The sequence below is a fragment of the Oryzias latipes genome, chromosome 15 (assembly GCF_053564925.1).
Source record: "Oryzias latipes strain Hd-rR chromosome 15, Olatipes_Hd-rR_3.1".
Taxonomy (NCBI): Eukaryota; Metazoa; Chordata; class Actinopteri; order Beloniformes; family Adrianichthyidae; genus Oryzias; species Oryzias latipes.
Genome location: NC_136251.1, coordinates 18,375,526 through 18,397,903, shown reverse-complemented (window position 1 = coordinate 18,397,903; position 22,378 = coordinate 18,375,526). Strand labels below are relative to the sequence as shown.

The following is a 22,378-nucleotide window of genomic DNA, read 5'->3' as shown; positions in this document are numbered from 1 at the left end:
TAGAGACACTTGTGTGGTGGATATTTTTACAACCTTTAAATTCTATCAGGGGAAGACATTCTGTAACATCTCCAAATTCGTACCTCAGGTGCAGGACTTTAACTGGAGAAATATCTGTTATTTTAGATGACAAATGTCTTGTTTTTAGAAAGTTGGAAGTTGCTACTCCAAGTTTAAATGGTGTTTTTTCAGTATTCTATTCATGGTTTTCTATTTTTCAGTCATAATATATATTTAGTAAAAGATACTCAACATCTTCTTTTCAGGTTGCCATTGAACTACTCATAGAAATAAGAGAAAAACATAAACGACTGTGAAAAACAAATGAAGGAGAAAAGTACATTGACAAAAAAAAATAGGAGTTGTCGTTGACATTGCCCTGGGTTAGTTCTCCAAAAATGAAGTGCTAAAATAATTTCAGCTAGGATAAAGCTCTGGCCATTGCCATGCTGCCTTAGGATATCTGCTCCGCTCATCTGCCTTTTCAATGAAACGTCTGCACACAGGGAGCCTCTGGGCAGCCCTTCACATACACGCACGCACACACACACACACACAGACACAGTAACAAAAACACTCAGGGAGCAAAGCCACTACACACACAAGCACACATCTAAGCACTAACTTGTTGGAAACACATGCATGCTGATACTGTCCTATCCCGTGGGCCCACTTTTGCTCGACTCTGAAGGAGGATGGAAGAAAGCTTACTGAGGCCACCTTACTCATGATGGTGGATTAGCCCTGTGCCACCACTGCTCTCTTCAGAGTCACCTGTGTTTTTTTTAATCTTTCATACCCCTAACTCACAGACATCCCCCACCACTTACATTGTTGCGGACATCTATTTATTGAGGCAAAATCCATTTTTAATTAGCTGTAGTTTTATTTAAGAAAACACGACATTTAAGTCATATTTTAAAAAAAAACTTTCCTCCTGTAAACTTTAGAAAAAAAAGTAGAACTTTAGAGGAATATTTTAATAAACAAAATAGGTTTGGGATACAAAAAAATATATTTATTTGAACTGTGCTGCATTCTAAAAGGAATTTTAAACTTAGAAATCAAAATAAAATCAGTTCAGGAGTGAAAAAAACTTAATGCTGTAGTCTCTGACAGTAACCTGTTAAAAACAGTATCTCTGGGAATCACAGCATCTGATGGCACAGAAGCTATTTGACTGACTTGACAAAGACATGCGTTTCTTATCTTTATAAATTCCATGGGGCAACTGCTACTTTTTGCCCCCAGGGAGGCACTCTGCTTTGAATGTTATGAAATGGAAAAACTAAATAAATTTTAGGTGTAAAAAAAACAAAACAAAAAAAACCCAACAGAAGCAAGTAGGGGCCAGTTAAATAATGCGCAAACTGAAATAAATAGATTTTCATCGATGTAATCAAATCATTTGGAAGTTAAAAAACTACTTGTTTTACCAAAATAAAAGTACAGTTTCACTATGTGTTATTTGTCTTGAAAATAAATTTAGCCTGCATAGCATATTTCTTATCATTTTTTAGGGTTCTTTAAGTTGAGTTGGTTCAATTTGAATTCCCTCACATTGGGAAAGTAATGAAATACATAAGCATCAAAGGTCTAAAATCAATAAGTGTAAATACAGTAATTTCATGTATCACATGCACTTTGTCCTCATAATTTGCTGATGGCAATGAAATTCAATGGTATTGATTGTATGAAAGCCTTCTTTAAAGAGGTTCTTTAGAAAAGGAATAGACTTGATTTAGCAAAGACCGAAGAAACCAAACTGGTACAGCTCATCACTGATAAAGCGACTACATAGATTGCATGGCAAGTTGGTTCACAGTTGTATCACATTTTTTATTCAATGATTAAAAAAACCAACAGTAAAACTAAATGTAAAATAAAAACATAGTATTTATTAGTTATTTTAAGATAAAGATAAACATTGACATTTTCATGTTTGGCTTTGTTGTACAATATCAGAGATTTACACTAAATAATACATCTGGCTCCCCCTTTTGTATTTGCTCACATTAACATCTAAGCAAATACAATCACTTTTAATTCATTATTCCCTCTCTTTCAGTCTTTCTTATTTTGTCATTTGCCACTTTTCCCACATATCGTCACTGCTTTCCATTCTGCCTGTTTTTCTTTTTCTTTTCTTCCTTTTTCATGATTTTCCCCTCATCATCAATCAACCCTGTTCCCCTATTTTTTTCTCTTCCTTTTACTAAGTGTTTGTATGCATCAACATCTAAGAAACTAGATAGCTTAGTGCAGGTGACACCCTGTAATTTGACATCCTTGCCTTTCAGCAATGAGGGAGGCAGATGCAATCTGTGGCGATTTACATTGTGTGTGCAGTGTAATCTGGGGTTGTCACATGGCCCCATGCCACTTTCTGTATGCCAATCAATGAATGAAGCTCTGCAAAGCTCTTGTCTGCCAGCTAAACCCCACACCTCTGTGCTGATATGTCTATTAGCCATACATCAGCCCCTTCAGTTTGTTTCCGTCTCCCCCTGTCTCAACCCACATCTCATTCCCTTCTCTCAGACAAATTTTCCCTTTCCCTGTAATTCAGCTTGACTATGTTTTTCCCGCTCTCCTTCTCTTTTCTGGGTCCACACTCCATTTGGCTCTCCTCTTGTAACCCTCACTTCCCCTATTTTGCTCTGCTCCAAATGCTCCCCTTTGGCCAACAGTGTTTGCGCACCTTATGTAATTTAATCGAGTGCACACTCTCTCCCTCTATTACTGATCTGCAAAAAGTGCAGGGCATGATGGGATAGATGTTTAAGGAAGTTAGTTCATGATGCTTTAGTCGAGTCTGGTGCTTTTAGTTTGAAAATTAGGGAAATGCAGTGTGACAGGCACTCAACAACTCAATCAGAATTTGATGGGTGTAGATCCTATCAGTCAAAATTGCTGTTTTGAAAACAAAATAAATAGTTAAAATGAATTAATGAGAATTACATATATGTTTAACTAGGCCTGAATGATCAGGAAACAGGCAAGGTGTAATTTTGAATACTAAAGAGATGTGAAGGGCAGTAATGGACTGTTTACCTGATCTCCATTTACTGCTAATGTGAACCTGACTGTGAATTACCTATAGGCACAAAGAAATAAGCTGAACCTTTTCCTGCTGTGCCACTTTTCTGCTATTTTGGTTTGTTAAAAACTGTTTTCTTTCACTGTTTCACTTGTGTCAATTAAGAGCAAAATTTTTTTTTTTCTTGTTTTAAAGCCCTTACAAAGGAAGTAGCAATGTCAAATCCAGTACCAATTTGGTACAGTTAGAGTCAGTTTTTGGAAGGACAGTAGTATTGCTACAAATTGAGGGAAAAAACCCATCGTTAAGTGAGAAAATCCAACAGATTGCACAGAATCTTCGCTTGATTTAGTCTCTCGATACTTGAACTGGAATCTTTCCCTTGGCCTTGCTTTTGAGAGCCTCACTGCCTGCACCTACACACTCTTCATTTAAGTGTGGTTCTGAATTATTATTATAGTTGAAAATAATTTGTTCTTAGTGTCTTTGGTTTTATCTTTCTTTTTCAGCCATTTGAAGTGACGTTACACCTTTTTTTCCGTATACTTTTTACCTATTGGGACTAAATAGTTTAGTAGTTTTTAGAATTGAGACAAATTCTGTTTAAAAGTCAGTGAAATCTCCTTCTTACCCCAGGTTCTTATAGATTTGATACTTAAAGGACATTCAATCATCTTTTTATCTATTTTAAGAAATGTTCCCAGTGATCCTTTAATGATGATTATGCCATTTTTAGGTAAAATCCATAACCTTGTGTTGTTTTAAAGACATAGTTTTTGCAAAGCGGCAGTAGTTTACCAAAAATTCACCTCTGAGTTGTGGGCGGAACTGTTGGTGCAAAGTAAGCCCGCTCTTACTTCCCGTCATCAATCTGTTTACACTCTCTTGCTAGCTCACAGTCTCTGACACCCCCAACCTAATGTTAGCGGTGCAACAAAAATGGGGAGCAATGTTGGAGCTGTCCAGCCGTACAGTTTTAAGCCAGATGCCAGCTCAGACGAGGAAAACGAAGCCGTACATGGATCTGGTCATCTGCAGTGAGTGTATCAAAATGAAGCAGAGCAGAGAGCTTGTGATTTGCTGTTTTAGGTTATATGTAACAGCTACAGGCTTTTTTTCAACTGCATTTTTGTCTGCTCCTGATTACAACAATTTGAATAAAGAGATACTCAGAAATGCGATTTTAATCTTAATCTTCCTTATACATCAGGAGAAGTTTGACAAGAACATGTTAAAAACACCAAAAACACAATTTTCATTGGAGTGAATATTTAATGTTTGCACAGACCTTAATATAACTTGACGTCTTTAAAATACTATCATAAAAATAAAAAAATACGGAATCTTAGGTAGGTATTTATGCAAAGAGTATTGGTCTTATTTTCCCAGGGCTTCTGATTGCTCTATTGCAGATGTGTCCAGCAGCCATCAACAGAGCGATAGGATTCAGGCAAAGAGACATTTTGACAGACAGGCAAAGAACAGATAAAAGGAAAGGTGGACTCATATTTGTCTTAAATCTTTTTCAGATTTACAGCAAGCTGTCAGAGCCACAGACAGGCAGGCCGAGAAGCGAGCAGACAGTTCTGGCGCAGCTAGACAGGCAGTCAGCCCTGGCATTTTGTATTAGATAAGTAAGCTATCAGAGGAGGGGGATAAATAGCAGAGTAAAGATTGGTCCCAGCCCCCTCAGAGAGGAGCAGGGGGCCACAATGCAGGCGTGGTGAGCAGATAGCCCCCTGCTCTCATTATACTCTGGCTAATCCAAAACGATGTTTACTCAGAGAGAGAGAAGGAGAGAAGGGCCACGCTTATCGAAGCCCTGCACAGTCCTCCAAGCGTGTGTGCAATAGCGCACTTCTGTGCATGTGTGGGGTGTGTTGGTGCTAAAATGAGCCTATTCCAATGGAAAAAGGGATCAGGGGTGTCTCCAAGGCGGACTCTGTTGGCGAGAAACGTCGATGCTTATCACACACTGCCCAGCTCGTTTGGTGAAAGGCGAAAAGGCTATCTGAAGCCTTTTCACTGCACGTGTATTTACCATTCCAGCAAAGCACAATGACCATTTTGTAATTGCTGTTAATATTAACACAGTTCCATTAACAGTTAAAGGTTTCAGAAATCCCTTCGTATCTAATCTAATAGTTGATGAAAGTACTTTAAGGTCATAAACCAATTACATTTTTGTTTTGTTTTTAAATGTTAGAAATTAAATGAGTATAGAAAATCATTTTCTTTGCTTTCAGCATTTCTACATCCTTTCTTTTTACTCAATTTATTAAAAAGATAAAAAATAAATACTTTTTTTTAAACTAAAACGGAAGTGGTTATATTTCAATGTTGACTGACAGCTTTTCAAATTTGATTAGGAAATACATGTCATGCAATTTCATTTAGCAAAATCCTAAATATTTTAAATCTGAACATTCCTCTTTTGTTTTCTATCATCACTTTTTTTCTTGAGGATGTGATTATATTTTCTTTCGAATTATAAAAGAAAGATTTTTCTCTGTTATTAGAGTCAGTCTAGACCTGATTCTTTTTGCGATACTTCAGAAATAACAAGTCTGAATACCGAAACAAATCTTGTTAAGTTCCAAAAACAAACAAATCTCTTTCAAAGCAGAGTATGTGGTTGTTCAGAGTTTAGCTTGAGTAAAAAATTATAATTTTCTTTACAGGTGAATTCTAAGACAAAAACCAAAGGACATATTTTAATTTTAAAACGAGATAAAGGAATATCCACATAATCTCTTATGATTTAAAATCCCAAAGGAAACTGTCATCCCATTTAGTCAAATACAGACAAAATAATGGAAAGTTAACGAGTCTATTTGGTTTTTCGTTGTGTTCTAAAATATTATTGTTAAAAAATAATCAACTTTTGTTCATTGGAACTTATTGTGAAAATTTGAAACAGAAATAATTGTGGCACTGCAATACAACAGAATAGAAACTTTTTTTAAAAGAAGTTTTCATTCAACCCTGCAAAGATTTTAATGTTGCATTAGATTTTTTTTGGGGGGGGAGTTGCTTTTTCAAAGTAAATTACTAGCATTTTATTTGAATGTGTTTGTTTATAGAACCAGACCAGTTTTGTATTCAACGTTTTTACTACCTGATAACGCAACTCATGTGCTGTGTGCTACACACATGCTTACACACAAACTAACACTTTGACTGTCACACAAACACATGCAGTACACACACGCGCAGCTCGGTGGACTTATGAAGGGTATGAACACTGTCTAGGCTGGATTGGGTAATCCTGGCCTCCACTAAAGTAGCCGTGTGAGAGGACAGATTGTCAGTTGATCATGGTCAGCCAAGAGCCTTATCCCTTATTGGATCGGCCATGGAGGAGGCTTAGGAATTATCTGAGGCTTCACTTAATGTGGAGACGGATCACCACCCGAGAGCCACAGAGCCTGAAAACATGCCGGGCCTGAGGGGAGAGCACAACACCGAGCGTGAAACAGAGAGTAGCAGGGAGGTGTGGGTCTGCGTGCTTGAGGAGGGAGTTGTGTTGAATGTGTGTGTCCATGCGCACACCACAACATCCCTCTTAACCCCAACTTGACACTGCTCTCTGTCTCACTTACTCGATATTAGTCTGTCTCTTCGCTGTACATTCGTCATTTCACTCACCTTAATCCGCTTCCCATCTTTTGTTTCTGTTCTTTTCTTTTCTGTTAATCGTTTTTGTTGGAGGCTTTTTAACATTTCTTTCTTTTTATTCCGCTCAAACTCTTCGGAATTGTTTCAGTGTGGAACTACCCTTCATTCTCTTCCATTTGTTTCTACAATTTTCCCACTCATTACCCGCTCTAATCTCATTCTTCTGGGTTGTACGCTGTGACATTATTGTTTCCTCTGCAGTAGACAAGAGGTTAATTTACAACAAAGCATAAAGTCAATCAGTTTCTTTGGTTTAAAACAAATACAAGTGCTTCCATGACAGTAGCCAGTAATAAACCCCAATTATGGTTTACACTGTATGTTGATTCTTCTAATAATAAAGGAAAACATTATAAAGCAGTAGTGTTCAAATCTTTTGCAAAGAAGGCAAGATTTGAGCAGGTAAAAATGCTTTCTTTGAACCCTTATGAAAATGAAGGCAAATGAACCATTCAATGAAAATGTATTGTTTACTTTTCATTTTTTCACTTAGAACAGAAATTAATCTCAATTCATTTTTTACTAAAATTGCTGTGAATTTTATATTTGAAGAGCAGAAAAAATCTATGAAACAAAAATCTATCAAAGCCTTTTGAAATTTTACATAATATCTATTATTGGACTTACTGTGAACTTTGAAATATAGATCATGTGAATAGGAAAAGAACACACATTTATTCAGAAGTACAAACTGCTGTGGTTTTTATCATAGAAACAAATAAATCGTTTCGTCTTGTTTGTCCCTGAAGACACTGAGGGTCAAGTAGCCACGGGTTGTTGCTACAGTTTTACAGCAGCTTAGAATGTAATTTAGCCATCCACAAATAATAAATCACAGTTCTTAGAAAATGCTGGGGTCTGCATATTGTTCAATTATTATTACCTACTTACTTGTTTTACTTGTCCTGTCCTACAGCTGAGCAGACAGATAAGAGCTGAGGGCCTTTTGTGTTGGACAAATGTTACTGTTGAGAGATGTTAGAAGTTTGACCGTGGGCTGCAATTGGCCAGACTTTGGACATGCCTCTTATAGGTTACGTCTGAAATCAATAGATTCTTTGACTTAATAATATAAATCTTATATCTATAAATGATACAGCAGGCTGAAAAAAACGCCCTCCTTTTAGCATTTCACGACTGATTTAAGCATCGTCTTGTCTCATAAATGAAAGTGTCAGGGCTCCTTTTAATTAAAGCCTTGTATGAAGAAGAGAGTAACAGCCTCATCTCAAGTACTTCTAGCTTAACGTGGTTTAGGTAGTGAGATCGTATAATAGTACCAGCCAGAATCTCCTTCAGGTACTTCAAATAGCCCTTTAACTAATTCCATCCCCGCTGTTGCCTCTTTGACCTTCGAAGGCTTCAGGATTCCTCGTAAAAGTCTGGAGGACATGTGTGTGGAAGACAATGCCCGGGTCACCGGGACAGCTCTCTTAGCTCCAATGTGAGCAAGAAGACCACGACAACAATAAAGAGTTGTATTAACCTATTCTCTCAAAAACAGTTGGAGAGACCTTATTTTGTGCAATATGTCAGCCTTTATTCTAAAATCAAAACATCTTGTAAAGCAAGAAGGCTGTTATTAATTCTGTCGTGAGATCCAGTTGGATAATTCCACTCCTGTGGATGTGATTACTGACAGCTACTGGAGCCAGATTAGTGTTGTGTTAAGTCTGGAAGTTGCCTTGGGGTCAACCTCAGGTCACAAGATGTAGAGTGTAATAGGATAATGAAAGAGGAGCACGGTGGAATTCAAAAGTACATTAAGTTATAAAACCAAATCTTTAGCAGCAAGTCTCACCACTTCCAGCTCTCCTAATCCACAGTTGAGGCGGGAGAAAAGACATGTTCTTAAACTGCTTGCAAATCTTCCACTGAATTTGGCTGCTCAGTCTCTGGCCAATGAATATGATCTGAATCTGAACAGTTGCGTTTTATGTTTTTTTCTTTCTCAGAGAAAGTCAGGAACTTTGGACTGTGTTTAGGAAAGAAAAATGAGGTGAACATTTTTAGCAAAAATGTTGGTAAAACATATGATTCATACTCTAAAGTCACATTTATAGTGTCTGCACATTTTAGAAAACACGTTTTCGAAACTTTTTTTTTTAATTTATACCCAAATAAAGTGCAGCAACTCCAACACTGCCAAAGTTTCCAGCACACAAAGTCTCACAGCCGCTTTTCAAAATAACAGAATTAAAAATGTTTCATTTTTCTCATACTAGCAACTTCACAAACCAGATATGAAAGTGCACACACATGGCAGCTACACTCTGTTCCATTCCTCATCTAGTAATTGAAGGTGAGAAATAATTTCATTATCCTCAGGAAGAGTAATCTGCTCTCTGCTCCTGATCCCTTCATTTCCTACAGTGCACCTCGACCTGGGAGACACACACACACACACATACGCAGACACACACCTTCACACCAGCATGCACTGGAAACAGTACTTAAAGCACATGCACCCACACTCATTGCACCCACAGTTCTTATCACCCTGGGCTATTAATGTTATTGGAGTTGAGGATTAACCATTAGATTCACATATGCTTTACAAAGCTGTATTACTTTGTGCTGTCTTGCTCTCTTTTACTCACACGCATGCATATGTTTACACACTCTCGCACACACACCGGCTTACCGCTGTGTGTCGGCAAAAGTTAATCTGAAAAGGCAGTAACTAAGTCAGGGAAGAGAAAGAGACCTCTTAGCAGAAGTTTAAAAATAGGAATGTGTTTGGAATATGTGTGAGACAGAAAACAAAACTGAACTTTGTTTTGACTCGGTGTTAGTTAATAGTGGTGTTGATAATAGAAAAAGCTGCACCAAGGTTTAAGTGACACTAAAATATAGGACATATTTAAAGTCCCCCATGAAAAGTTTTTCTTTAAAACAATTCCCAGTGGGGTTGTAATTATGATTAAGTTTTTATCCTAAATCCCACAACCTAAATGTCTTAAAAAGCCATAATTCATGTCTATCTAAAGCCACTGTTTTTAAAAATCTCCACAAATGACATTTAGTTTATCTTCAGCGATAAAGAAATGGTGAAAAGTGACACAAATCGAGACTTTTTTAACGTGTGGGATGACAAAACGAAGGTGTATACCAGGCCCTGCTGTTCAATAAAATTACACATAAAAAAGTACTTTGAGTCCATGAAAAATGTTTCGAATTACGTTATATTTTAGGCTACTTTGTACCAGCAAGCAGCACTGACTGCGGATCAGAACTGATTTGATGCTAGCCCATGCAGATTGTGGATTTCACTTGCACAGCAAATAAAATGAAATGCCATGAAGAAAGTGACAATTCGAACATAACTTTCCAAGTATGTGTGGCCAGTGCTGAACGTATTTCTTGGTCACACGGACCCAGAGGAAGGGTGAAGTCTAGGATTACAGGTTAAGTTTAAGCTGCGTTCACACTAAATACGATTTGCTCGGCCAGTTTCAATGTTAAGTCAATGTTACTGACATGATTTGAGGTCCTGCGGCGCGATTGGAGTGACGGTTGCGGTGGAAAGATCTGGCAGCAGCGAGATTTCAGCGGCGCGATTTAGGCGGCAAGAGTTAAAAATCTGACCTCTGGCAATCAGGGATTCAACTTTGGGCACATGACATTTTCATTGACAGCGGGTAGAAAACACATCCAATATGGTGGATCGATCCGACAGTTCTCTTGAGCAGAAACTTTGTCCTAAAAAACGACACGTTTTTTGATTTTGGCTAAATGTGGCATGGTTGTAGTTAAAAGACCACTGGGAACACTTTTAAAAATAGATCAAAATGATCAGAGTTGAACTAACTGTGATGGTTTTATGGTTTTCTTGGACTAAATAAGACATTTTAAATAATCAAATATTCCACTTTGCTAAAAACGTCTTGTGTTTAATTGATCCATGTTTATTGTTTCATAACAGTTGTGTTCATCTCTTGAATTATTGTTCATTCTTGTAGTTATCAGCCAGCTTTGTGTGTACTTTCACATCTTTCTGGTGGAGTGCAGGGTGAACAGGTTTTGCACTCAGTCAGTATTTGTAGAAAAATCGAATAAAAGCCCTCATATTCCAGTCGTGCCAGTGATTCTCCTTATCCTTCACGCACCATCCTATCGGACCAATGAAACTAATTTAAGTGAGATAATGAGATGCTTTTTTACATTCAGTTGTGCTTGTTATGAGTTGAGGATAACGCCCTGTTTAGTGCTACATTACCACCCTCTACTGTTCATCTGCCCAAGATGTTCTGGGTGACCCCTCATGTCAAGTGTTATGTGCCGGCACAAAGAGGAAGAGGAGAATTTCCTTTTGACAAAGGAAAGTGTTCTGATGCTCTTGTGTGAAGAGCAGTAAAACACAGTTCCAGATTTATGGAGGATCTAAAGATGCTGTTTTGATAACAACTAATGCAAATATGTGTTTGTTCATGTTGACTTGGTATGTATTTTCTTTTTCTGTGAAATATGATGCTTTGCTCTCAGGTTGCTTACATGCTGTGCAGATTTCTAGGCAGGTGCAGAATCAGTCAGACAGCAGCTGGTACCTATTTTGGGCCTAAATCAGGTTTTATTTGAGGTATTTGCTGAAACCGTTTGAAATGTTCACAAATATGTTGATATGAGGGTGAACCTTGAAGTAACTGAGCAAATGAAGACCTTAAATTTGATTTGTGGTTTTTGTTGTTGTTGAATAGATATAAAAATTACTCTCAAGTTCTTACTCAGGAATCAAGAGGCAACATTGACTCTATTCTGGTCTTGTCTGTAGTAATCTGCTGCTTTTGGGGAGAAAAGAATTCATTAAGTTCTTTCTCATTTAGGCGTCGGGCTTGAAAAGCCGGCGTTGGGAGAAAACCAACACATTGATGGATTTAAGCGTTTATAGTTTTGTTGATAACAGCACAAAATGGAACAACCCCAGCGTTCACCTTTGAACTTAAAAACAAAATCCACATGAAAGAAGACATTTAAAAGCGTGGCAAAAATAAAGAATAACAAACTTAAGATAAGGCGCATGCAGAGAATAAGGGCCACACTGATCTGTGTGTTGCTGTGCAGTTTTCAGTAGCGTGCGACAAGCCCCTTAGTGAAGAGGAAGAACAGATGAAACTTAAAATGTCACTTTAGTACAGCCGTACGTGCCCAGCCACACCATTGTGTGTGTGTGTGTGTGATGTCAGGCCCAGCAGTTGAAAGTATTTTTTTAATAGGGAAAAAGAATATTTGGACACTTTATCAATAGGCATTATTAAATCCTGCTTGCTTGAGCTAATCTTGGTAGACGGGAGCTGAGGGAAAGAGTGGGAAACAGAGAGACAAAGGGAAGGAGAGTGAGGGAGGAGTGATGTCTGCCCCATGAGGTGATGAGAGGCCGCCTGTAAGCCGCTTATTGTATCGACAACCACCTTTTCCCTCTCCTCCTCTAGCCCTCCCGTTTTCTCTAGTCACCTTGCTCATTTTCTATCTGTGTCCTATGCTTGCTGTCCTCAACTCATTCCACATCCCCCTCTTCTTTCCTTTTTCTCTCTCCCAAAAAACCGCATAGCCGCACACACTTGTGCGGATTTATGCAGTCTCACAAACGCGTACCTTCTTGTTCAAAGCCAGAAGCAAAAACCTGAAGTTTTATTCAAGTGAATGTTTACTTCTTCTGCTGCCAAGATGCATGTGTGTTTGTCTCCTTGTACATGCATGGAAAGAAGGGAAGTAGTTCGAAACATGCGAGCGTGTGCGTCTCAGTGTGTGTTTGGTGCACGACAGAAGGAGAAGGGCTGACAGTAGGTGATAAGCCAGACAGGCCTGCACGCTGTGATTATCACCCACTGGACCCCCTGTCTTACACACACACACTCGCAGTCTCTCACGATGCACACACTTGCATGCACAATGGCCAAAGAGGGAGTGTGTTGCAAGGATTTACGATAGACAGACGGAGAAGCCTTGGATCACGGGCAAGGTGGAAACCACAGGAGTTGCAAATGAACACAGACTGGAAAATACAATGCTTCCTTTCATGTTTCACTGAATGCTCATTGTTTTTTTTTAGGTTTTATGTTGATATAGATGTCTTCTGATGTGTAGAAACCAGGATCAAAGCACACTGACACACGAGTTTCTAAATGCATCATTGTCATAAATCTGTCTTAGAACTGTAACGTCGGTGAGACGTTTGAAGTAACTGACTCTGTTTTGGTGTCTTTGATTAAGGTGTTTGGCCATCTGAGGAGGTAATGGCACATTACTGCCTTCAGAAAAGACACACCTTCAAGTAAGTTTATCCTCTTTTATTATATTTTATGTGAAAATGGAGACAAAAATGCTTTTCTTTACTTTCATCTGTTATTTGTATCGATATTTTTTTATGAAAATAATCCTTATTGCGTGTCGTTTTGCTCCATTTTTTGTCTTTATCTACCTGAGACAGGCTGCCTGACAGGAAGTCAGCATGTAGTGAAAAGAAAGCAATGAATGACTGTTGGTCTGATAGAAAAGTGGAGTGGAGTTTTGCATTTCAAACATTTAGATTCCTTAGAAAAATGTATAAAACTCTTTAAAACCAAACTCTCTGTGTATTCTACAAGCAGTAGATCATATTCACAGGTTGTACGTCTGCTACTCTTTTCTGAAATGTAGTCATTTAAAGCTGGGGGGCAGCAGTAAATGCTTGATGCACTTTTCGCTGCTATGCGGCATTCGGCGCTGCTCTTTTCCCGTTTGTTGTCTGCCGAGCATCGGCCTGCCCTGTGGCATCGGGCTGAAAAGAACCCAGGCACTTTTGATTTCCACTCAAGGTGGAACGTCACCCTTTGATTTCCTGTTTTAACATTCAAGAGGCGGGAGGCGCGGAGGAGAGGGGTATTGATCAGAGCGGGGTAGTGAAGGTCAGTGGGAGAGGGAGGGAGTCAGGGAGGGATGAAAGAGGACAGGGGAAGAGATGGAGGGGTTGGAGAGATGAAAAGAGGAAGAAGATGGAGGAAGGGGCTGAATGAGCATGCGAGCGACAGGACTCTGTGTGTATGTGTGTGTGTGTTCCTCAGATTTCCTGCTGATTGAGCTTGTGCTTCTCAATGTTCAGTATTCAGCTTTCAAGTTGATGGTTGAATTGATATTTGTTACCCTGCTGTGTTTAGTGTTTGTGTATGTGCTTGTTGGATAGTACGAGTGTGTGAATTCACCCGCATGTCTACTGTACTGTGGATGTGTGTGTTCATACTAAACTGCTGGTTCTGAATCTCACCCCCGCTTGATTCTCTTTTCTGTCAGGGGCGCAGTATGTGAGTTAGGAGGAGGCATGACTTGCCTTGGTGGGCTCATGGTAAGTGAGACACACAGATTCCTGAAGGAGAAGCTTGCCTTCTTAATTAAACATAGCCCCTCTGATTAAAACACACACACACACACACCACAGGCACACTGATCATCTATATGCAAACATTATCATATAGGTCTTAATGCCAAAGTCTGCGAATTTGCATTTATACTCTTTAACAAGTGTTTTCTTTATAATAAACCGCAATTAATGTCTTGTGCACCACATTAACCAAAAAATATTATGCAATATAGTTTCTCCAGCTTGTTTACAACAATTTAATTATCAAAAAATGTCCAGGACATTTAATTACATTACAAATTTGCTGAATAATGATAATAATAATATTGTATTTCAGACATATATTTTAAAAGAAAGGATAGGACAAGATAAGAAAAAATGAAAGAAATCTCAAAAAGAGAGTGATAATTAGTAAAAGCCTTATAAATACCCCCCTGCCCAGGCATGTCCAAAGTCTGGCCTTTGTGCCAAATACGGCCCACTGTCAAATTTCTACCGGCCCACAGGGTCTTGTCATAAAATCAGTCAATCAGTCAATAATTTACAGACCCCAACAATTTCTTAGGACTAAAATTTCTTGTTTGTGATTGGCTAAATTACATTATAAGCAGTTGTAAACCTTTGGCAACAACTATCTTGACCTTCAGAGCCGCAAGGGCAACACAAGAACAGATTTATTTATTTCTGCGATCAAAACCATAGTGGTTTGTACTTCTGAAAAAGATTACTATTTGTGTAATTTGCCTGTTCAGATGATGTGAATTTACAAGGTTACAGTAAGCATTTAATTAAAATGTTACATTTCTTATGAGCCCATACTCAAAGTTCACAAAAGGCTTTTCTCCTGACAGAAAGTTTGAAATTTTATTTTTGGTCTTCAAATATGAAATTCATAGTAATTTGGGTAAAAATATACAAAGATGTATTTCTGTTCTATGTGAAGAAAAAAAAAAAAATCCCATTATAAGGGTTTAGAGAATGCAGGCCGATTGGTTGGCCCTCACATTTTCACTTCATCAAATGGCTCTCATGGCGAAATATTTGAACTAGACCAGATCCATTACTATAATGAATACACCCAGTAAGGTTTATTACTACAACTGATGAGATTCGTTATTTCATCTGGTAAGGTTGCGGCTAAATCAAAAGTTTTTAGTTTTAGTTTATAAAGAGCTTCACCATCTACAGATGCCAACACTGAGTGCTGCAAAGTTGCGAAACAAATGAAAAAACACTAATGCAGTCATGAAAAATGTGGATTTAAGTCCGCATTTATTTGATTACCAAGAAATTTTGCTAAGACTTTGGAAGTCATGTAGTTATTCAAACAGTACAAGTGCATAATATTTGGCACACGCTAAGTTAGAGGCACTGCATTTCTTTCTAGGTTTATTAGCCAGGGTCTTAGGGGCCCCTCCACATAGCAGGCGTCAGTGTCCCATCGATCTGTTAGATGCCGTTCGGTGTGTGTGTGTGTTCACATGTGTGAATGAAAGCTGGGTTTTATCTCTAAGCAGTCAATACACCATGTTTTGACATTGGTGGACTGAGATGGAATCCTTTCTTCGCGCCTCTCCTTTTCCTCCTCCCTCCATCCGTCACTGACACCATTTTCACCACATTTAAACAGTTGTATGTTAGAAGTTAAAATGTTATACGAGTCAGTGTTGCTATAATGGTTAACCTTTATGTCCCCTCCAACATCAAAGCAGAAGTTGAAAGCCTTGCCTTAGAGCAAACTTGTTTAAAATAAGTCAAAAGCAAGGCAAGTTATTTATGAACTTTCCTTACATACATGTCCAACCTGTTTCCATGTACTGTTGCTCTAGAATTTGAACTCCAGACCAAGATTGCATGTCAAATCAGTTCATAATTTAAAACTGCTGGTTAACTTCTGGTTCAGTTTGTCTTTAAGGTCCTAAAATGTGAGTGTGTATCTTTGTAGATCTCAGTAGATGGGGAAACACCAGATCCCAAAACTCATTTTTTAAGGCTTTTGGCAACTGTTACGCAAACAGATCCACTTTAATTTTTATATCTGGGGTTGTGAGAGAAAGCTCCTGCTCTTTCAGATGGATGCTCCAGCTCAGCCTGAAGGTCTCACCCTCCGTTTAGGCAGATGGTGGTACACGCAGTGCGACTCCCTCGCACCCCCTTCAGGCTCTGGACATGTGCGCCTGTGTGTTTGTGGATAAATGCGTCAACGTTTGCTCTGTTGCTCCGGGAATCTGTATACACATCACGCCGTTTAAATGTATTTACTTTTTTGAACACCTATGATGAGTCGCGGGGGCGTGCCAACACAAAACTCCATGCGCCACTCAAATGCATGCACACATACACTTCTTTAGAGAAATTGACAGCCTGACACAAAAATGCCGATAGTAAGGAGCACTCGCAAAGGAAGAAGAATGTTATAAGATGAGGTTATTATAAAGCACACACCTCACTATCTACATCTCGCTCACACATTGGAGCGCAAAAAGACCCTTTTTCTCTCTCTTTTGCAGTCTGCACTGCAAAGTTATATGAAGGGCATCAGGCAGGCCTGGCGAGCCCAGTGCAGAGTGACAGCGGCGAACGGAGTGATGGCTCTGCCTGATAAACACCCAGCGTCAAATGAAAAGGCTCTGCGCTTGCCATCATCCCCTGTCACAATGCAATTACTGAACAGAGTGATAGCAAGATAGCAGCCCCCACTGCTAGCCACAATGATAAAAGTATTGACTGATTTGATTGAATGATTAAAATAATGCAGACATAAAAATGGGGTGAAGATAGAGAGGAAAATAGCTGGAAAGAGTGGGGGTAATGGAGAACCAGCACAGGGTGGGCTGGGCCGTCGAGAGTGAAGCTTTGTACATTTGATTTGTCATTACTGTGTGCGTCTGTGTGTGTGTTCAGATGTTTGCTTCATTGAAGAGTGCGATTGCTTTTTGTTCTTTTGTTCAGTGTTGTTTCATTTATAAGTCCTTTTCTTGGCTCTCAGGTTGCCATTTCTGCTGACGTGAAGGAAGTTCTTCTATCAGATGGCAACGAGAAGTCCATCCAAAGTATCCTTTCATCCTTCTCTCAGTTCCTCTTTACATCACTCCATCTTTGCCTCATTTTCCCCGCTCACATTTGTGTATAGATTTGTTTCTACAAAGGCTTTTTTTGGAGAGATTTTGATTTTCAGAAAACATCTTTTGAAAATCTTTGTTTAAGGAATGTAGATAGATTATTTGATTTGTAAAGTCTATATTTTCATAAAATGTTTGAATTTTTTTGGGGGTAAAAAGCAAATTTTCAATGTATATGTTTATTGGAAACCAAAAAGATATAAAAATGTAGACATATGTTGTGCACTGACTTGTCAACAGGAAAGAAAGAACGGCTTATATGGTCACTTGTAGACCTGTCAAAATTGCCACTAGGGTTTGAAAACTCCCCATCTTTGGCTCATAAACAACTTCTACTGTCGGTGCCTTGCATGTGTTCCAATACAGTATGAGGCGACATCAATTCCCTCTATTGCTCACGTTCACCGCAACGCCATCTCGTTCTCGAGTCCAGGGGCTGGTGTCGTGCCTTTGCAGGGCGGCCACTGCCCGGGGATGGCACCAGTTCATAGATACCAAAAGAGCCACACCACGGTGCCGGTTGGACTCTGGCATGGCCTCATTTTAGTGAAAAAGGCAAGCCCCGTTGTCTTTTCAGAGTTAAAAACCGAAGGATAAGGTAATGATTTTTTGTACATACTTTCCACCTCACTGGTTTCTCCTTAGAGCAACAGAACTTGAACAAATTGATTTAGAAAACATTTTGCTGCTCATCCCAGTAGCTACTTCAGTTCTAACAGATGATAGAGAATTCAGATTATTTATGTGCTGACTAGATGAAAACAATTTCGTTGTGCACTGCATATTGATAATAAAAGATTGTTATTCTGACAAACCTTTAAAAGTCCAGTTGCCTCGAAGAACATAATCCAGTGGTTTTCTGCTGGTTTTGTGCAAATTGGTGTCAGTAAGAGCATCATGTTCCTCTCCCTGGTCACCTCCTCCAGCTCTTCCAGTGCGATTGAGGATATGCAGGCCACAGTAAAAGTCTCCCCAGCAAGTCCTGATTCTGAGGCTATTTGTGCAGAAACTCTATTCTTACTTTAATTCTTCATGATAGATAATTGCTCGGAAACACTCCCCTATTATTTTTCAATGTTTGCTTAATTTATGGAAAAATGCTGTTAAAAGCTTTCCTTCTAAGATTTCACAGCAAGAGATTCTGGCCACAGTAAAAAAAAAAAATGGAAGACAAATTTAAAAAAGAGATGACTCTACCCCTTATGGAATAAACCAATAGAAACATGTTTATAGTGTTGACCTTTTTCACCTTTAATGCAACTCTTATAGAACAAAAGTTTAAATCTGTAAAACAGTTTCATTGAAAAGTGTAATCTTCTTGTAGAAAACATGACATTTTTGTTTAATATTTTAGTTTCTGCTGGGTTTGTATTTTATATACAGTGATCCCTTGCTATAACGCGGTTTACTTTTCACGGTTTCGCTACTTCACGGATTTGCATCGTGCATTATGTTCTGCATTGTGATTGGCTAAAAAGTCACTCCGCTTCTTTTCTACCTGTGCGTCAATAACGTTGCAGTTTAATATGTACACGTACATAAAACAGTTTGCCAAATTTAAATTACATACGTGCAAATTCTCTTGCAATTTCGAGTTTCTCTAAAACCTATAGAAAAAGAGCGACATCAACTGTCAATCACTATGTTCTTCTCCCGAACAAACACACCTGCACCGCGGGCTTCAAAAGAAGAAAACACTGCAGAGCGGAGTCAGGATGCAGCGGTTCAGTCTGAATAGCAGTGAAATACACCTGAGTCACTATTTGTCCCACTGTACTTTGTATTTTTTTCATAATCATTTTTAAATTTTCTCCCGTTTAATCCATTTACTCGGGTCCCGGTGGGCGGGGCTAATCTCCGCGATTTGAAGCTTTCTGTACACATCGATGATAAAAATTATTATTTGACAGTACAGTACAGAAGATATTTGTTGGAAAAAAACGTTTCTAAAGTACCTTTATTAGTTAAACAAATGCTTGAGCCTGTAAAATGGTTTGTTCTTTCTTTTCAATGTATAATAGAGTATTTAATTGTATATTAATTGTAAGAAAAACATAAATGTTTCTACTTCACGGATTTTGCCTATCACGGGTTCTTTTTGGAACGTAACCCCCGCGAAAAACAAGGGTTTACTGTATACGTCTTTCTAGGTGTTTATATTAAATGCTGACTCAGATTTGTTAGAGAACATTCAGCAACAGACAAAAATGTTTTACCTTTTTTGCTTTTGCCCTGAAGTCAGAGATTTTATTGAGTGAAAGAATAGCGACCACCTCTTTTAACACAGGGCAAAAGCAGTGGATGAGGCACTAACTGTGACAAACACCCAACACTAGCACTCAGCGTGGCATCCACCAATCCCAGCTGCCCACAATACCAAGTAAAGAGCACAGTAATTGCCATCCTGTCAGATTTACTTTGAGACTTTTTGTGAGGCTGGGGTTAGGACTTGAAGTGTTCTTTGGAAGCAGGAACAATCAAGGTTTGTTTAAAATGTGTCTGAATAAGGTTTTGGCTTGTAATTAAGTTCTTATCCACAAGAAGTTGTAAGATTGTGGCGTGAATTATCGACCAGCCGACAGTTTAAAGACCATCAAATTTTGATTTTTTTTCTCCACCGTTTTATTTGGTTGCCTTTTGTCTTCCTTTTTATTTTCACACTATTTTGAAGGCTTCCTGTGTTCTTACTAATTCTGCAAGGATTTGGTTTTATTACTGGACAGCTTTGTGTAAAACCACTACTGATTGACAAAAGAGGGAAATGTAAATACTCATTTCTTCCCCACTGACCACTACAGCATGTCCAGATTTAGCTCTGTTTACAATATCTCTGTCTCAGCCGTCTACAATGCTCTTTTACAGATCACAATAAGACCAAACAATAATATTATGGATCCTGTAAAACACACACTTGGCCACACAAACAATATACCATTGACCAACCGCTTTGTTTCCCAGAACAAACAGCTAAAGAGAATTGTAAGTGAAATCGTGGCCAGAATGGATCGAAAACACACACAGAGAAAAAGAAGGGCTCAGTAAGATGCATAATTCACTGTGGCCTAAGCCAACTTGGCCCATTCACACACTCCAGGCACTGTGTGGTGTTTCCTCTTGTTGAGGAAGCTTAGCCTTCTGCTAATAGCCTCTGTTTATCTCTCATGGCCTTATTTTGCAGTTGGTGTTCGAATAGATGAAGATAGCGGGTTGTGATAGGGTTTAGATGGACACATTGAAATAGATGAGAAGATATGCAAGAAACAACGTTGTGAACAGATGACATTTTAGATAGGTCCAAAAATAGATTTTTTTCCCCCTCTCTTAGAAGTTGTTGAACTTATTTATTGTGCTCACAAGTACACAAACACACACACAGCAGTTTAGAAGAGACTTTGTTACTGTGACCTTGAATGCCTCCGTTGGAAATCAATTGAAACGTTCCATTAGGAATGATTGATGCATGTCAATGGTGGCTGCTTCTCTACCTCAAGCAGTGGGAGCAAATATAATTCCAATGTAATGTTTAATAAAACTCAAATCTTTCTCTGACTGTTTCCTTTTAATTTTCTGTGTGTTTCCAGCTGTGTGTGGCTCTAAGTGTGTGCTCACCTTTTACCCCAGAGATGTGCTGGTGATGAGATTAGAGAAAGCGCCTCTCATCTCCTTCCCATCATCCTCATTCATAACCTGGTCTTGCTCAGGTTTGCCACCTGTGTTTGTGTTCATAGTGTTTGTGGTGTGCACTCACAAACTACTTATCCCTCAAGAGTACCTTTTTCATTTGTATGGGTTTTCCAGAAATAATTTATCAGTTTATCACACCTCTTTTCCATTCTCTTCATGTATTTTTACAATTGCATTTATTTAAACTCTTAAGGGGCTTTAAAGACAAGGAGACCTTAATTGAATTACTTTCAAACTCCACAAATCACTGCATTAATAGACAACTTGACATCAATCACACTGCCTTTGTATGTCTCCATCTTTGTGTGAGCATGTTAATGCATATGGGAGGAATAGTATGGGTTCTTCTATCTGTGGTTAAAAGCCCTCCCATTGATCCACCAGGAGGCTAATGTGATCCGGCTCCCTGTCCATGGAGATCAGCTGCACGCACTTCTCCATGTTGGTTTCTGCTGTGTCCTGATCGCCAGGGTTTGTCTCTTCATGAATCTCTGTGACCGCGATACCCACAATTACAAAAACGTCATTGATTCTCCTTTATTGCCACAGTTTCAACCCTCTCAGTGGTTGCGACACTGTTTGGTGCAGCCGCCCATGCATAATGTTTCTGTATTGCTTTTTTTCTCCTCACGGTTTTCCTTGATTAGCACGCAGATGTTCAAGAGGTAATTGAAAAAAACAAGCAAGCGGGAAAGTTTGGATCCACACACGTGTCCTCCAGGTGAGAACTTCTATTTTCCACGTAACCCGACACTCAAATGCACACTGGAAGAAGATGTCACTGACCAGGATTGTAAAAAACAGTCTGTCTGTTTTTGAATGGGTCAATATTTAGAAACACTGAGCTCTTTAATGGTAAAGGGGTAAATAGCGTAAACTTATATACGGTTTTTCTACCTTCTTAGAAGGCACAAATGGCTTTACAGTCACAATCCCATCCACCCACACATTCACACACTGATCACTGCCAAACACTGGCAGCAACTATAACCACCAGGAGCAATGTGGGTTTCAATGTCTTAGGAGTACCAATCTCTTCACAGAGAAGAAGAGAAATTCACAGAACTCAGAACATGTCATCACGCTGCTCATTTTTAGACTTTTTACCTTCTGTGCTTTTCTGAATCTCCAAATAATATTAAATAATAATAAACAATTATTTTCTAATAATAATGAAATATTTAGAAATAGCATATAATCCAGAGTTTTCTATTTGATTTGATTTGATTTATATTTCTTTTTGAGGCATCATATATTTCCAACCGGCATTAGAGTCATCCATGGTGCAATCGTTTAGCTCTTACCGGTTTGGGAGACTTCATACTAGGCATCTGCTTTGGCTATGAAAAAAACAATATTCCTTTAATTTAGTTAGTTGGATGCAATCCAGTACCTTTGTACTGTCTAGAAATATAGAAATATTTGAAAGTTTCTGATATCAGTAAAGACATGTTTTAAACCATGTATTCAGGGACACAGAAGTTAACCCCTGACCAAAGGCTTTGGCCCCCCAGTTTTTTG

At 38.7% G+C, this 22,378-nt stretch overlaps 1 protein-coding gene across 3 annotated transcripts in view; it reads left to right on the top strand.

Moving 5' to 3' along the window:
* camkmt (calmodulin-lysine N-methyltransferase) overlaps positions 1–22,378 on the top strand; it is a 109,035-nt gene that overhangs the window by 62,823 nt on the left and 23,834 nt on the right. For 2 of the 3 annotated variants that reach the window (XM_004077290.5, XM_020709441.3), the window contains exons 4-7: positions 12,929–12,989; positions 13,985–14,036; positions 17,041–17,104; positions 21,512–21,578. In XM_004077290.5, coding sequence (XP_004077338.1) covers positions 12,929–12,989; positions 13,985–14,036; positions 17,041–17,104; positions 21,512–21,578 — 244 coding nt within the window. The remainder of the gene's footprint in view (positions 1–12,928; positions 12,990–13,984; positions 14,037–17,040; positions 17,105–21,511; positions 21,579–22,378) is intronic. The other variant, XM_078931873.1, reaches the window with a different exon arrangement.